The sequence below is a fragment of the Saccostrea cucullata genome, unplaced genomic scaffold (genome assembly GCF_032062105.1).
Source record: "Saccostrea cucullata isolate Sc308-1 unplaced genomic scaffold, CSIRO_AGI_Scuc_v1 ctg503, whole genome shotgun sequence".
Lineage (NCBI taxonomy): Eukaryota > Metazoa > Mollusca > Bivalvia > Ostreida > Ostreidae > Saccostrea > Saccostrea cuccullata.
In genome coordinates, this window is record NW_026935642.1 from 160,739 (window position 1) to 177,310 (window position 16,572).

Genomic DNA, 16,572 nt, shown 5'->3' on the forward strand with positions numbered 1-16,572 from the left:
AACACCAGAACCCCTGACCCTGCATGGGGCCATGATTTTCACAATTGAGGACACAATGCTCATTAAATTCTTGCCAACAGTTTGACTGCTTGATAACCAGTAACAAAGAAGACGATTTTTAAAGACTGCATTAATTTTAGTGGTTTTGGACCCACCCCTCAGGCCCCAGGGGGACAGGAACTGTGAAATTCACAAATTTTGTTTCCCTTCAGCCACAGATGCCACAGGCTAAAATTGGCTGAAATTGGTTCAGCAGTTTCAGAGAAGAAGCTGAACATCTCTTTATAAAGATAATTGTAGAAAAAGTATATTGGTATTAACATTAATTTGTATATATCTCCAGAGGTTTCAAAAACATGTATTTGAAGACTTGGGAGTGAGCATTTAGTGTATCTGATTATGACAAGGAACAAACAGAAGGTTTGACCAGTCACCATGAGGTCCTCCATGGCTCCCATGGTGACTGGTCAAACTGGTCCCATTCCCATCTTTCGCAGTTTTAAAAGTTTGCGATAATTCTGATTATAATCTGTCTATAATTGTACACTGTTTCAAAAGACAAACAAAACGATGCCACTCAACTGGGTCGAATATGTACTGGAAACTTCCCAACTGAAAGATAACTGTAAAATTGATAATATCTAGCATTTCCTTTATAAAATGTACTGTTTCAGGAACGATTAACTTAATTTTGGACTCTTAATTACGATCTACAAAAATTGTTTGAATTTAACTTTTAATTTGTCCATTTTCTCTGAGAAATATTCTGACACAGAAAAGATTCTCCCAATTAAAAACCAAAATTTGGTCCAAATATATCTTTACAAAGTTCAGGTACATGTTGAAAAAGATCACGACAAATAATATCCATTGTGATTCCATATTCGATCCTCTGTTCCAAGGGAATCTGGTCAATATAATGTCCGATGTCCATGAAGAATTTAGGCAATCCACCCTGTAGCATGACAGCCACCGCTAGTCCACGGTTTGTCATCGTAATGCCAGGAGCACCCGATGCGCCATGTTGCATGAAACAATTCAGCCCAACTACACCTTCATTTTCAAGCATGGAATAAGCATTGTCTACCCATTCCACTGGTTTTCCGTTTAGCTGCAAAATGTTTTTTAGATCAACATGATGTTTTCGTACCCATTCAACAGAGTTTTGAACTCGCTTTGAGCCCCTATGCAATACTGTAACCTTTGGTTCAAATGCCTTATAATTGTGACCCGGATGACCAAAGCCAATGAAAGTTAATATCGAATCTGCCGTTGGGAGACAAAATTCTCTGAATGGTGGTGGAAGATTTGATGGGTCATCAACAAACAGTTCTAGCACGCAAACATCTTTCCGAGGATCAAGGTACTGGATTCCTCTGATGTAAAATAGTTTATTAGCATCTTTTCTTGATCCTTTGAACTCAACATATACATTATCTGCCAGTAATCTATCGCTATTATGAGGAGCAAACTCGTTGCGACCTTGCGTCTCTACAAAATAGGAAATTTCAAGTATTCTGATTATTGTGCTGAGTTGAGAGCTATTTTATTATTCTTCTATTCACTAACCCTTTATTATCTTTTCTCATTTTGATTTTTGTAGTTTTAAGAGTCTTTCTTATTTTGTGTCGAATAATGAATGCATTTAATTAAAGTTCCAAAAATTTTTTAAAAGTTAAATTAAAGTTAATAGACTTGCAGAATATTTTTTTTTTTCATGATGTGAATTACTTGTAACACGTATCAGAATGTTGAGACAATTGAGACGGTTTGCTCGCGAAAATTTCATTCTTCCATATATCCTTAAGATTATACAAAGCTATAACCAAAAGTAAAGGAAATTTTGTCTCGCTAATTAGTTGAATTATCATTTAAATGTATTTCGTGGACATTAAATTTGTTATTTCTTAAACATGCATATTTCTGCTTTGCTAATTTTTTTTACAAACTTTTTGATGATGGATATTTTTTTGTTTTTTTGTGAGGTCTGTCACATTGTATGTTATTCATGCATGCTGAAATTGTACAGACCTGTGATTTGCATGACGTGATGAGCCACGGACATAACTGATGCTGTGCCAACTCGAAACACAGTAGAAATAAGTAACGGTGAGTGTAAACAGCCCACCGACTGACTCAAAGTGTGGAGGTTTTCCCAAACGTCAACAGTTAGCGTGGAGTCAACAAAACGCTTGAATCTATTATCACCATGCATCGTCTTATCTAAGAGATAAAAATAAATTTCTATCTATACGTATTTCAGCTTATTATATACTGTAATTTCATTAAGGTCTTGGAAACTTCATCTGACTTATAACTATAAAATATAAAATCTTTTGAAATGTACCTTCCTCCAAGAAGGGAAACTTAGGTGCATCAAAGTCGTTAGAGTCAGGTGATTCTGGCGGTGTTGAGAAAACGTCGATATCTTCAAACATAGAAGACAGTTACTGCAATACATATATACTTCCAATGATATGTATATTAATAAAGCAAATAACCTTTTTCAAACTAGAACGTTTCTTTACCTTGAAAATGCGGAACGTATATTTCAACCTGAAAAAGAAAGTTAAATTCCATAAATATGAGAGAGAGAGAGAGAGAGAGAGAGAGAGAGAGAGAGAGAGAGAGAGAGAGAGAGAGAGAGAGAGAGAGAGAGAGAGAAAGAAAGATAGTAATAATCATCGGCAGGTCCTTACCCTCTCCCACCACTGTCGAAGGTTCTGGTGCGTCAAAGGATGAGGCGAAAGCGTTCGATTGCCGCAGCAGTATCGTGTACCCTGTTGGAATATTTCGTCAGCAAGAACTAATGAAGAATTATCAGGTTCCATAATTTTACACTGAATATATTGAACTGGTTTCATACTCTCCTGATAACAAGTCCTGAATATGCCATCAATGCAGTCATTCAGAAATAATCGTACAGAATTTCCAACTCCACCAAATGTTGCATTAGTTTCCGTCGTGCTAAATAGCATTGCTTGTATCATGTTGTCTTTGCAATATAACATCAAATTGCAAGATTCCGTCACTTTCAAACATACAAGTCCTCTGTAGAGAATTGGCTTTTCCTTAAGATAATAAAATTTTGTCCACTTTGAAATACAACCTGCAACCACCTTGTCCATAATTGGATCAGGAACGAACGCTTCTCGAAACTTTAAGCAATAAGCGCACGTTTTTTGGATATTGATATTTTGATCATCAAAGAAATCTTGCACTAATGAAGTGTATATTTGTCTTTTCAGAAGGTTTGGGACTATCCAGTGGGGCTTTATGCTAGCAATGAGATTCAACTCCTCCATACTGTGTAGTACGTCATCAGCATATTCAACGAGCTGGACATCTCCACTCAAGTTGAAAATTTCTTTGGCAAATTCTGCTGTAAGTGTTCCCTCCTCGTACAACGAATTCCACTGCTTCCGAATTATCTCATTATCAAATTTTTTCTCAGCACAAGGAGGTCTGATCAGTTGTTTGAAAGCATTAACAATCCATTGGGGATCAATAAATACGTATTTCTTTAACCTTTCAGATCCCAAAAAGAATATTATAAAACCTTTTAAATGATAATGTTCAAGTACCCCTTCCAGGTTCTCCATAGTAGACAAAGTCACTTCACATTTCTCTAAATGATTTTTCAACATGTCAACTGTTATAAGTTTAATTTTTTTGCTTTTCAAAACAGATATTTCACGCTCAATAGCCACCCATTGAAGAGGAATTTCCTTTTCCCAGTTGGATTGTATCCTGGCCGATTCTACAATACAATTCTTCAGTTTCTCTATTTCTGGATCGTAGTAGAGATAGGTGTTGTCCACTATAAATCTTCCACGAATGAAAGAATGATCTATCCCACGCAATTCTGGCAGATTGAGAACATCTGCAAGAAAACTAAATGCAACCTCTTTCTTTTCCTCTTCACTCTATCAAATTAAGAGAGAATCACGTAAAATATGTTTACAATTAAATTAAAGAGAATTGTATTTCATTAACGAAAATACTTTTACTGGTGTGAACGTGGCTCTGAATAACTAAACTTACTTTTCCTGGCAACTTGTCTTTATGGGTTACTATAAATATAACTGGTGGTAAGCGAAAGCCACAGTTAACCCCGGTGTCCTTAACCTTTGCATAGGTTAATATAGACCTCAACCAAAACCTTGTCTTTTCTAAATCATCAAAGAAATACTAGTTCATGTGAAATATGAAATGTAAACACAGTTTTCGATGAAAGTTAATATTAGAAAATTAGAAAACAGGATTCGTTTAAACTTAAGTTGACTAACACTGAATACCACAGTATATCAATTGATTATTATATCATCAAAAAGCTTACATTTTAACTTTAAAAAGTTAAGTGAATAAATTAATTGAATTATGCACTGAATGACCAAGAGCCCAAGAGTTTGATTTGAAATAATCTGAAATTTTACCAAAGCTATATTTAGTTCTGTTAAGATATCTTAAAATAATTTAAGATTCTAACGTATCTAATTTGTTTCTATTCATTCGTAGTATGTTACCGATTTCATCCGAATTGCTCGTTTCCGAGTTACTTAGGTCAATTATGACAAGGAAAACTGCGTCTGGAGACAGAAAAACATGATGTGTCGCATAGAAAACATCTTCTCCAGCAAAATCCCACATTGAAACATGGGCAAACTTTTCCGGAAAGTTTACATTTGCCTCTATTTCAAAATTTATTTTCATATTTTTATGCATGGTATTTGCTCTTTCATTAGAATCATTTTCTATGAGTTTTGTCATTTCTTCTTGAGATGGTTTTATTTCTTCCTTGCTCTCACATTCTGTGATATCGTCATGAACATCAGGAATAAAATCAGGCGCACCATCAATGCCATCCGCTCTAGCATCCTCAGCTTCGCTGTATTTACCAGCTGATTGAAGAGCATCGGGTTCCCGAATTATTTCAGATTCCTGAAACTTCGAATTTTCAAAGTCCTTCACCCCAACAGCTATTTTGGATCTGCTATTTTCTAAAGGATCATCAGTGTTGAAATTAGAAAAAAGGGGGAAAATAAATACAACTGTATACCACGAGCAATTTTTGGGAAAAAGATTTTGTTTGATCTTGCTATTCTACAGTGTTTTACGTGGCTAATAATATATATATATATATATATATATATATATATATATATATATAAAAGTATCACCACTCAAAATCATCCCCATTTCATCAACATGATTAAATTTAAAAACCTGTACAGAGAATTTGCCAGAGTCATTTTAAAAGGAAACATTCAATCACAATATTGTCCAAAACACAGACTTTCCGAAGCCAACTGTGCACGTTTTATGTAGTTTAAAGGTAGGAAGTCATAGATGGTGGTCAGATGGGTTGTAGTAACGACTGTGTTATGTGACAACTTCTCTCAAATGATATTAAATGACATGTCCAACATTTAATCACCTAGACTACTTTAAATAACTCTTGTACCCGGTCAACTGCATTTCTGTTTGTCGCTGTTTTACGGTAAAATCTGTCAGTAGCTCCCTCGTGTCTATTTAATGCCGATTTCATTCTCAGAAGACACGTTATTTCCTAATCTAGTTGCAATATTTTTCAACCAAATATAAACAACATTCTTTGTGAAAAGAGAGGAACAATGGCGCACATTCTATCAGGATGCTAAGTTGCGTTGACCCAGGGAAGATATAGATGTTGACATGAAATAGTCCTGCGCGAGTTGTGTTGGAGGTGGAGAGAAGGAAACGACTAGCAGACAAGAAACAAAGACAGATACAGTTTGAAAACCAGGGTGGAGCAATGGCTGAAACATGATCCCCAAAGCGGACATCAGTGTTGGATAAAGGACATGACTGGGAGCTCAAAGTCGATCTAGACAGGAAATTAGTTTTCCCTAACATCGTGGAAACCACCCTTAGACCAGATACAGTTTTAGTGTCAAGCAGTTGAAGACTTTTGGCCGAAAGAGCTGACAGTGCCATGGAAAGAAAATTGTGAGGAGGCACATGAGCAGAAGAGCCTTACGTATGCAGACCTCATGACAGACTGCAGGGGCTGGAGTGTCTGGTTGTTTCCAATAAAGGACGGCTTTAGAGGTTTCCTAGCGCAGTCAGTGTGGAAGCTGCTCACACGATTGGCCGTATCAGGAAGAGCAGGCAAGACAGCATCAAGGAGAAACAGCAGAAAAGTCATCCGGCTGCATATGGCACCGCCGAGGTGATCTGTGCCGGAAGTCGTGATCCATCGAGTAGTGGATTGGCCACCAATGCTGACTCACCAACTGGAGGATTTCATGGTGTAGGATCGAAATATCCGGTGATTATTGGAGATCATCTAATGACGATCAGAACCTACAAGTGAGCACCAGGGGTCGGAAGTTACAGATAGCTATAGGCATGCTGAAGAGTGCCAAGCTGATAGCAGAAAACCATCTCCTGTAAGTGAATACTACATGTATTAATCTCGGAAACCAGTGACTTTCAGAAAAGACTGGATGGAGACTGGGGAAGACTGTTGACACTGGAGAGACATGTGACTGCAAGGAATAGTCTGGATACGGGTACTAAGAGGCAGCTTCCCTTTGTATACTACGGTCCCTGTGAGGGAACACCGAAATTAGCTTTGATGGAACAAAATGATCAACACCCCCAGAGCCTCCCAAGACGAGAGAGGATGAGAGGCTCCAACAGATAGATCAAACGGTTACGACAAGGAACAACCCTGAGACTGTGAGAAGGATTGTGCAACTAACAGTAGATGAGGAAAGGCTGAAACAAGATGTACAAAAGGCAAAATCTGCAAGAACATCCGAAGACTAAAGATACACCAAGCAAGAAGTCGATGTGGTAGTGTGACAACCCGGACACAGTGCACAAAACTAACTGGTGAGACGCAGGAGGATCCTGGCCAGGACACAACCCAGTAGCCAGGGCCAACAGACAAACGGCAAGGAAAGAGGCCAAGGATATCGTGACCGAAGGGATATGTTGAAGCCGTGTGAAGTGGCTTCGATAACAAGGTCAGCATGATCCTTGAGTCAACAATGCAAGGGAATGTAGAGAGGAAGATAGAGGTACTTACAAATATCATGTATAACTTTATGAAAGAGCGTTTAGGAGAGCGGAAGGAAAGGCAAGAAATAAGACCCTAAATAGACGAGATTCGAGAATTTCGGCAAGAACTAAACGAGCTGAACAAACAGTTTAGAAGAGCAAAGGACTGGGAAAAAGCAACAATAGCACAGTTGACGGATGACGTCAGGTCAGAGCTATCAAGGCTAGGGAGAACGGAGCAACTGAGGCAGAGGAAGAAGAAAAGAGAGAAGAGCAGAGCAAGGTTTGTGAACAACCCATTTAAGTTTATGAAGGTGCTTCAGGCTAAGAAAGGTCAGGGATTTTTCACTGCTCAAAGGAAGGAATTGGAGGATTGATTGATTGATTGATTGTATATATTGTTTAACGTCCCTCTCGAGAATTTTTCATTCATATGGAGACACCACCACTTGCCGGTGGAGAGCTGCACATTTTGTCCTGTACATGGCACTCAGGGCCATTGAGCAGGGAGGGGTGTTTTTGTGCCAGCAACGAACGGGGACATGGGACCACGAATTATACGGTCTCATCCGAAGGACTGGTCTTCACGTCCCACAGTGGGATTTGAACCCACAACGTAAGGATTGACTACTTACTTCGTGATTCCAGAGCAGACGCTCTAACCACTGCGCCACTCGGGCGAAAAAAAACGGAGGAGTATTTAAATGAGACACACTCTGACTCACGCAGAGAAGAACCACTGGGTCAGTGTCCTAATGAGGTGATAGTGGATTCACCAGAGGTTGAGATGGATGTTTTTAAAGGAGCATACATTGTAGGAATTGACAGAAGGGGTCAAGAACGCAATATCAGGCTCAACTCCTGGACCAAATAAGATACCATACATAATGTATAAGAGGAGTACAAAGTTACTGAGAAGATTGTGGCATCTTTTTCGAATAGATTGGAGGAAAGGGACGATACAGGTATGCTTGAAAGAGGCAGAGCGATGTTTTGTACCGGAATAGAAGAACTCGAGGAAAATCAATCAGAAAATGATCATTTCAGTGCTAGAAAAGCGAATATCAGGGTACATGGTGGAGAAAAGATACATGTACAATGTACATAGATCTAACTATTCAGAAGGCAGGCATATGTGGGTACCCTGGATGTGTAGAACACACAAGGATCATAAGTTAAAATTCATAAAGGATGCCAAAAACTTGCACCAGTGTGGTTTGACAAAGCAAACCTGTATGGATCTGTGTCCCACAAGCTGATTTAGTCTGCGATGGAGCGGTACCATATACCAGAGAGAAGGTTCAGGGAATTGTCTCGAGCTACATCGGAGAAATGCAGATCCGGTTCACTGTCGATGACTACACCACATCCAGACAAAGAGTAGAGAAAGAGAGTCACAGGATGTACAGTCTCTCCTATCCTGTTCGTAATGGGTATGGGGATGGTGACCCGGGGATTTATCAGCCACCAACCAGAGGCTTTATGGATGATCTCACTGTGACAAACAACGACCCATATACATGTACAGGCAAGATGAGCAGGATAGCGTTTCGTGGGCACGCATGAAGTTCAAGCCAAAGAAATCCAGATGCCTCGTTTCAGGGAAGGGGCGTATCAAGAGGCAAGTCAAGATGCAAATTCAAGGAGAGGAGATCCCATCAATAGTAGGTAACCCGATTAAATGCTCGGGGAAGTGGTATAATGAATCCCTCACAGACAAAGACAGCATTGAGAACACAAAGAAGAAGCTCCTTACTTGATTAAAAAGGGTCGATGAAAGCGGAGTACCAGGAAAATATAAGGCATGGATCTACCAGCATGGGACCCTACCAAGACTTTTGTGGCTGCTCCTCATACTAGTATATGAAATTGCAACTATTACGGTCGAAACCATGGAAAGAAAAATTATTATTATTCTGAGGAAGTTGTTAGGAGTTCCACAATCATTTACATCGATTGGACTCTACAGCAACTCAACCCAGTTACTCATACCAGTATCCTCTCTGGTGTAACAATTCAAGGTAGGGTAGCAAAATGCCACTTGGTAATGACGTTACGTGACTCAGCAGGTGACAGGGTCTCAGAAGCAGGGATCCAGACAAGGACAGGAAGAAAGTGGTCAGCAAAAACCTCAGTAGATCAGGCAGAGATTATGCTATACTTACGAGACATAACCGGAGACACAAGCACTGGGCGACAGGGCATGGGAATGTCACACTTCCAGCAGTGGTCAAAAGCATCAGCATCAGCAAAATAAACAGAACTTAGAAAGCAGGAGGTCTGGATGAAGTGGAACTTACCAGAGCAGGAATTAACCTTGGCAGAACTTTGGAGGCAGGACCTGTTTAGAATCTCGTTCCTTGATGTCAGTGTATGACACACTTCCATCTCCTGTAAACTTGCAATAGTGGGGGTTTAGGGAAGATCCTATCTGCAAGCTGTGTGTGAAAGAGAGAAACAATAGGGCATATTCTATCAGGATGCCAAGTTGCGCTGACCCAGGTAAGATATAGATGTTGACAGGAAATAGTCCTGTGGGAGTTGGCTGATGTGCTGAAGGTTGAGAGGAGAAGGAAACGACCAGCAGGCAAGAAACAAAGACAGATACAGTTTGTGAGACAGGGTAGAGCAATGGCTGAAACAAGACCACCCAGGAGGAAATCTGTGTTGGATAAAAGGACATAACTGGGAGCTCAGAGTCGATCTAGATAGAAAGTTACTTTTCCCTAACCTTAGACCAGACGCAGTTTTAGTGTCCCAGCAGTCAAAGACGTTGGTCGCAATAGAGCTGACTGTGCCATGGAAAGAAAATTTTGAGGAGGCATACGAGAGAAAGAAGTTTAAGTATACAAACCTCAAGGCAGACTGCAGGGATAGAGGCTGGAGTGTCTGGTTGATTCAAATAGAGATCGGCTGTAGAGATTTCCCAGCGCAATCAATGTGGAAGCTGCTCACACGATTAGGTGTATCAGGAAGAGCAGGCAAGACAACAGCAAGGAGATTGGGAGAAGCAGCAGAAAAGTCATCCTGCAGTATATGGCACCGCCGAGATGATCTGTGTTGGAGGTCGGGATCCATCGAGTAGTGGATTGGCCACCACTAGCTTCTGACCCAACAACTGGGGAATGTCATGGTTTAGGGTCGAAACATCCGGTGAAGTTTGGAGACCATTTGATGACGATCGGAAACGACAGGCGAGCACCAGGGGGCGGAAATTATAGATAGCTACATCATTCTTAAGAGTGCCAAGCTGACAGTTAGCAGAAAACCATCTTGAAAGTAAGTGAATACTTGTACATGTATTGTTTAATTTTTAAACAAACCTCTTCAATTGAACATCCTACCGACATAAAATCAACTGACCTACTAAGGAATTCTTTGCAAAACGCTGCCAACATACTGGAAAAAAATATTTCTGAAACAATCATTTTCAATAAAAAGTGAAGACAACCAGACGTAAACATGGGTGTATTCCAGGAAATTAGACTGGAATTAAAGGTTCCTATTTGTCTACAGTCTAACAGAAAACGGCAATTGATATGCTCTTGATCTCTTTTTAAAAATGATATTGAATATTATATTTTTCCCAGGATCTCAAACTGAAATCCACAAAAAAATAAACAAGTTTTGAAAATGTTAATATTAATTTTCTATAATGATGCGTAAGAAATTTTGTCTTTGCTTGGGATCTTTCAAAACTTTTCGAAAATCAATTTTTGTGGTACCTCACCTTCAATATCAATGGTCCATTTTCGAGTTTCTAGATCCACAGTAAACTTTTCGATATAAATATCAATGCCCTCTGTGCTTCGGATACTTGTAATGTTTTCGCCTAGAAATCTCCTACAAAGGGTAGTTTTCCCCGCCCCTTTGTGCCCCACAAACATGACCCGAATCGTTCTGTCCAGTGTACTCCCTTCTGCCAGAGCTTGTAAGTAGAGGGCCTCCATTTCCGCTTCTTTTCGAGAAGAGTTCTTCCATTCTCCTACAAAAAGGAACTGCAGTTTTTTCTTTCCTATGTTTGCGATATTATAAATGATGTTTTAATTCGTAAAAAAATATCTTTCTGATTACAAAAGTAACTTAGACTAGATACAACAAACTGTTGTTAATAACTATTTTGAAAAAACCGATGATCCTTTTTTGAAATGTGCAAGAAATGCTGAAATAATATATATTAGTTTGTGCTTAGTTATCTTTTTATTTATTTATTAATAATTAGTATCTACTGATTTTTTCATAGTCAGCAAAATACATTTCAATGAAAATATGCCAAAGAATTCGTCAGAAAAACAAACCTTTTGGTTTGAGATACTCATACACAATTTCAGCTTGTTTGCGCAAATGTAAATCATCGTGTCTCATAAGGATTCCCATTTCATTCAGAATACTGTCAAAATATTGATTCTGAAAGGAGATAGTGAGAGCATTGTATGCAAAGAAATATTTTGGGTAGAAAACGTGTCATTTTAGTGTCATGAGCAACTTAACTACCTAACTCGTTGTAGTTTAATGACATGTGGTAGAATACAATAACAATAGAGTGTATATTGGTATAGTGAATGTCAACATTACTTTTTTTTACTTTATTTTAAGCATTATCTACAGCTGCTTAAATGGAACTCAGCATGCAAATTTACTTACCTTGCCACTGGTCATTTGCAAAATTAATTATTTGACAACCATTAATTATTTTACAACAAATAGTCTATCATTAAGTGAAATGCTAACTGACGTTTTTTCACACTAATTGTTAGGCCATTAAAAAACACACAAAATTGTCGAAGGATTAATTTTTCCGTTATTTCCGACAGGGGATGCTCATTCCCGCATGGTGCACGATCACACACATCTGATGTTTTAGAGTTCCGTCCGTGTTTGCTCTGCTAATGATTTGTACTGTTTGAATGGATTTTTGAGCTAGAATACTTTTCGTTGTCTCCATATATTTCATTAATATGTAGCTATGACAAAGACCGCCAATTTTGAGTCGTTGTTCTATTCTATGGAGACTAACATATACTATCATTTACAATTTTCGATGAACAATATCTAACAAAACAACTATTTATAAGTCATTCAAATTTACCTGAAAAATTGCTTTCCCGATCTTGAAAGTACATATAGACTTCATCAGTTGAAGAGCAAATAGTTTTTCATCAACATCAGCCCTTTCTAAAATATAAAGAATTTGAAGCGTCAGGTCTTCTTTGTTAATTCTGTCGATGACTTTTTGGTTTTCTTTCAATAGGTAGACCTTGGAGAAGGCATCAAACATTTCTCTGATCTCAGTATAATGTTCAGTAATCGAACAAATTTTCACAAAATGGCTTTTATTTTCAATGGCTTTTTTAATTAAGTTGAGGAAGTATGTCATGAAGTCCTCGTCGATTTTCAATGCATGGTAGTCCTCTTCGTGTAACATATGGGAAAGTGTAAGAAGGGTGGCCATTTTTACTTCTGCAATATATATATATAATTATATGTGTATATATGCATTGGTGACGAGTTGGGATGGACTGAATGATAGTTGATATTTCACGTACTTTATTTATATTGATGAATAGTTTTAGCCTTCCAAATCTAATCGATCTACATAAAAAAGTAAAAGTCTAACTACATGTGGCTAAAAGTTAAATAATACGGACTTTCTGTCGTTAGAATCATAAAAATACTAGTTTATACTTCTTGAATTGCTTCTTTGACGAATGTTTCCAATTATGATATGTGCATTAGCCGCATAAAATGCAGTCTTCATACGATTCGTACGAGCACACTGCTGCAGGCAGTTCAAGCTTGAAAACAAAAGATAGTTGCCCTCCTAAAAAATATACGAATATAATGAAAGGGGCTCTCATTTTTCCATAAACAGCATACAAAATTTTAATAAAAATGTGTTTAAATATTATCCGAATTCAAATCAAATAAAAATCAAACTATAAAATTCATACATTCCATTCTGGGAGAGGTGTCTTGGACAGATGATTCAAATCCGAGAGCACATAATTAATATAGCACGACTCTGCCAACTGCAGAGCAAAGCGTTTGCTTGCAAAAGCAAATCTCCAAAGTAGTCGCCTTATAAGGTAGAGCAGCATCCATCCTTCGTCCACGTGGTCATCCCGACTGCACTGTTCCAGCATTTCATTTGTGACACACTGTATTTTCAGTTCCTCAAACACCAGTTTGTAAAGATTAGGAAGATGATAACCAAACCTATGTAAGTATTGAAGTAAATGAAATTCAGGTTATTAAGTGTTAAAATGTACTGAACAAGAGACCAAGGGGCCACATCGCTCACCTGAGCAATGTGGCTAGGAAAAAAGAAAATATTAGTTTAGTATTTGTATTAAAAAAAGCTTAAATGCATGCGCGGTCCCAACCTAACTCCTAAAAGGCAGAAGGGGTAAGGGGAAGGAGGTACGATTTGAACAAACTTGAATCTACACTATCGGAGGATGCTTCCAAATAAATATCACAAGCCATGGCTTTGCTGTTCTTGAAAAGATGATGTTTTCCTTTATACATGTACTCCTATGTAAAACTTACATTGTGGCTCCTTTCTACCCAGGGGTCATGATTTTGAACAAACTTGAATCTACACTACCTGTGAATACTTTCACATAAATATGAACAATCATGGCTTTGGTGTTCTTGAGAAGAAGATTTTTGAAGATTGCTCCTATATACTCCTTTGCTAAACTTTCATCGTCCGTTATGGCTCCACCCCATCCCCGGGGGTCATGTTTTGAACAAACTTGAATCTACACCACATGCAGATGCTTCCATATAAATATGACCAACCATGGCTTTGATGATGTTGAGAAGAAGATTTTTATAGATATTTCCTATATATTCCTATGTAAAACTTTGATCGTCCATTGTGGCCCTACCCTACACCTGGGGGTCATGACTTGTATTACCTTAAATCTACACCAACTGCAGATGCTTCCATGTAAATATGACCGTTAATGGCTTCAATGTTCTTGAGAAAAAGATTTTTTTTTTTTAAATTACCTATGTATTCCTATTAAAAAACTTTGATCGTCCATTGTGACCCTATCCTCCCCCGGGAGTCAGGTTTTGAACAAATTTGAATCTACACCACCTGAAGATTTTTCCATATAAATATCACCAATCATGGCTTTGCTGTTCTTGAGAGGAAGATTTTTAAAGATTTTTCCTTTATATTCCTGTGTAAAAATTTGATCAGCCATTGCGGGCCCGCCCTACCTCCTGGGGTCATCATTTGAATAAAATTGAATCTGCACTGCCTGAGAATGCTTCCACGTGAGTTTCATTTTTCCTGGCCCAGTGGTTCTTGAGAAGAAGATTTTTAAAAAATGTCATTAATTTTACAAAAATTCGTAATTATCTCCCCTTGGAAGAGGTCGTGGCCCTTCAATTGAAAAAATTTGAATCTCCTTTACCCAAGGATACTCTGTGCCAAGTTTGGTTGAAATTGGCCCAGTTGTTCAGAGAGGATGAAAATTTGAAAAGTTTACAACAACAACAACGACACCAACGACAGACAACGGACAAATTTTGATCAGAAAAGCTCACCTGAGCTTTTGGCTCAGGTGAGCTAATAATGTGGAAAATCAAAAACACTTAAATAAGAATACTATCTCTGTGGAAATAGAAACTTCTGTATATATAAACGAGAAAAATTAAATGTTACATATTTGGACCGAAGTACATTTTAGAACAGATCTAAAGAAGATGGGCGTATTTGGCGTGTGATCTGCAGGAATTATTTGTACGAAAAACTTATGATTTCAATGTCCATGATTTGGTTGGCTGATCATAACTCGTCAGATTTGTGACATTTCTATTTATAGTAACAATGGCAACACTGTTCATTGAAATCAAAAACCGATGCACTATTTTATGTATCTTAGTGTAGTCTACTTGTGTGCCAAGTTATATTGAAATCAGACCAAAATTGTAAGAGGTGTAGCATTTTAAAGGAATTTCACAGAAAATTCTATTTTAGTAACCATGGCAACACCGTTCATCGAAATCAAAATCCAATGTACTAGTTTTTGTATCTTAGTGTAGTCTATTTGTGTGCCAAGTTATATTGAAATCAGACCAAAACTGTACCAGGAGCACGTTTTAAAGGAATTTCACAGAAAATTCTATTTTTAGTAACCATAGCAACAGCGTTCATCGAAATCAAAAACCGATGCACTATTTTATGTATCTTAGTGTAGTCTACTTGTGTGCCAAGTAATATTGAAATCAGACTAAAACTGTAGAAGGAGTAGCATTTTAAAGGAATTAATGAATGTAGGAAAATGTTTATGTTGAAAGAATGTAATAACCTTTGATAAGTTTTAAATGATGCAATGAATAGCTGTATGGAATAAAAAGTTTCATTGCAAAATTTGAAATGCATATTTGCACATTTTTTAGTTTTAAGACTCTTGAATTTTTTGTAATTATGATAAGCGCTATCAACGTTATCAATTTTTCAGTTCATAGAATTTAAAAGTACGTATAAAGAGTCACACGGAATATAAATCACTTCTATGCGCTATAAAAGAATACAATTTACCTCTACTGGAGTTCCTAAGGAATGAAAACCACTCTTTCCCTTGTTTGTGATCTGATGTACTAAATTCCAGGTCTCCAACTCTGAACCTATACCAGTACCAGGACCTCCCTATTTCTTCTACCTGTAGACCTCTCAGATTTATTTTCTCTGCATAGAAGTTTTGTCTCCAGTCCCTAACAAGAAATTAAAAAAGAAATCCTGGTGAGATTTAACGAATTTTGTCACTGTTTTGAACATTTTGCAACAGATAGAAAAAAAAGCTAACAGTTCCAGTTTCTTACTTGTAATAATGGAGATATCCATGGCTCAGAACGCACCACAGCCTCGTAGAAATAAAGACATTTTCTTTTCTGTCTAGCCATCCAGAATATCGAGGGAATTTTAGAGGCTCCTCTTCATTTGTCATCTTCGTTGCTGTTCCCCTGTTTTTAAGTAGTCACTCATTGTTTAAAGTCTCAATCACAATAACAAGGTTCTAACCTTCACCCTATCCATTTTATGTTTCTGAGATGCTGGATATTAATATAGAAAGTGGGAAATACATATGAGTCATGCATTTATTTATGATATTTTTAAACCATGAATAGCCAGGTATGGATTTTCTTTACGGCACCGTCCTTCGTGTATTGATTTGTATTTGGTTTTTAAAAGTCCTTTTGTTAATTGAAATATATCAAGGAGGAGTGTGTAATAATGATTATATCAAACAAAAACACGCGAGTGCCATGGCCTTTTGCTGATCTTTAAACTTAAGTGGGTTGTAATATATAGAGAAATGTAACTCCTCAAGAAAGCTTACAATATACATACACAAGTACATATTTTTGCTTTACTCCATTTGAATAAGTTTATGCTTATTTAGGTGGTCATGAAAGCAACAGTTAAGTAAACGTATTTATTTTTTTTTTACAATAATAGAGTTCAAATTTCAGATTTTTACAAGACCCTTTTTTCACACTTCAAAG

General features: G+C 37.6%; 1 protein-coding gene across 1 annotated transcript; it reads right to left on the reverse strand.

The window, feature by feature from the left end:
- Positions 1-483: 483 nt before the first annotated feature.
- LOC134243453 (uncharacterized) lies at positions 484-16,202 on the reverse strand. The gene is made up of 14 exons (XM_062725703.1): positions 15,889-16,202; positions 15,601-15,780; positions 12,999-13,263; positions 12,733-12,868; positions 12,137-12,507; positions 11,346-11,454; positions 10,777-11,032; positions 4,527-5,011; positions 4,045-4,172; positions 2,700-3,926; positions 2,529-2,556; positions 2,348-2,428; positions 2,032-2,223; positions 484-1,491 (listed from the first exon to the last, which is right to left on the reverse strand). The coding sequence occupies exons 1-14, from the start codon at positions 16,011-16,013 to the stop codon at positions 791-793; spliced, it is 4,284 nt and encodes a 1,427-aa protein (XP_062581687.1). The 5' UTR covers positions 16,014-16,202; the 3' UTR covers positions 484-790.
- Between the last annotated feature and the right edge of the window lie 370 nt (positions 16,203-16,572).

Excerpts from the sequence above, each read along its gene's own strand:
- LOC134243453 (XM_062725703.1), bottom strand. The coding sequence starts at position 16,013 with ATGACAAATGAAGAGGAGCCTCTAAAATTCCCTCGATATTCTGGATGG. Across the intron at positions 12,869-12,998 it reads CACCTCTCCCAGAATGGAAT|GAGGGCAACTATCTTTTGTT; the intron begins GTATGAATTTTA and ends TATATTTTTTAG. Across the intron at positions 2,557-2,699 it reads TTCGACAGTGGTGGGAGAGG|GTTGAAATATACGTTCCGCA; the intron begins GTAAGGACCTGC and ends TTTCTTTTTCAG.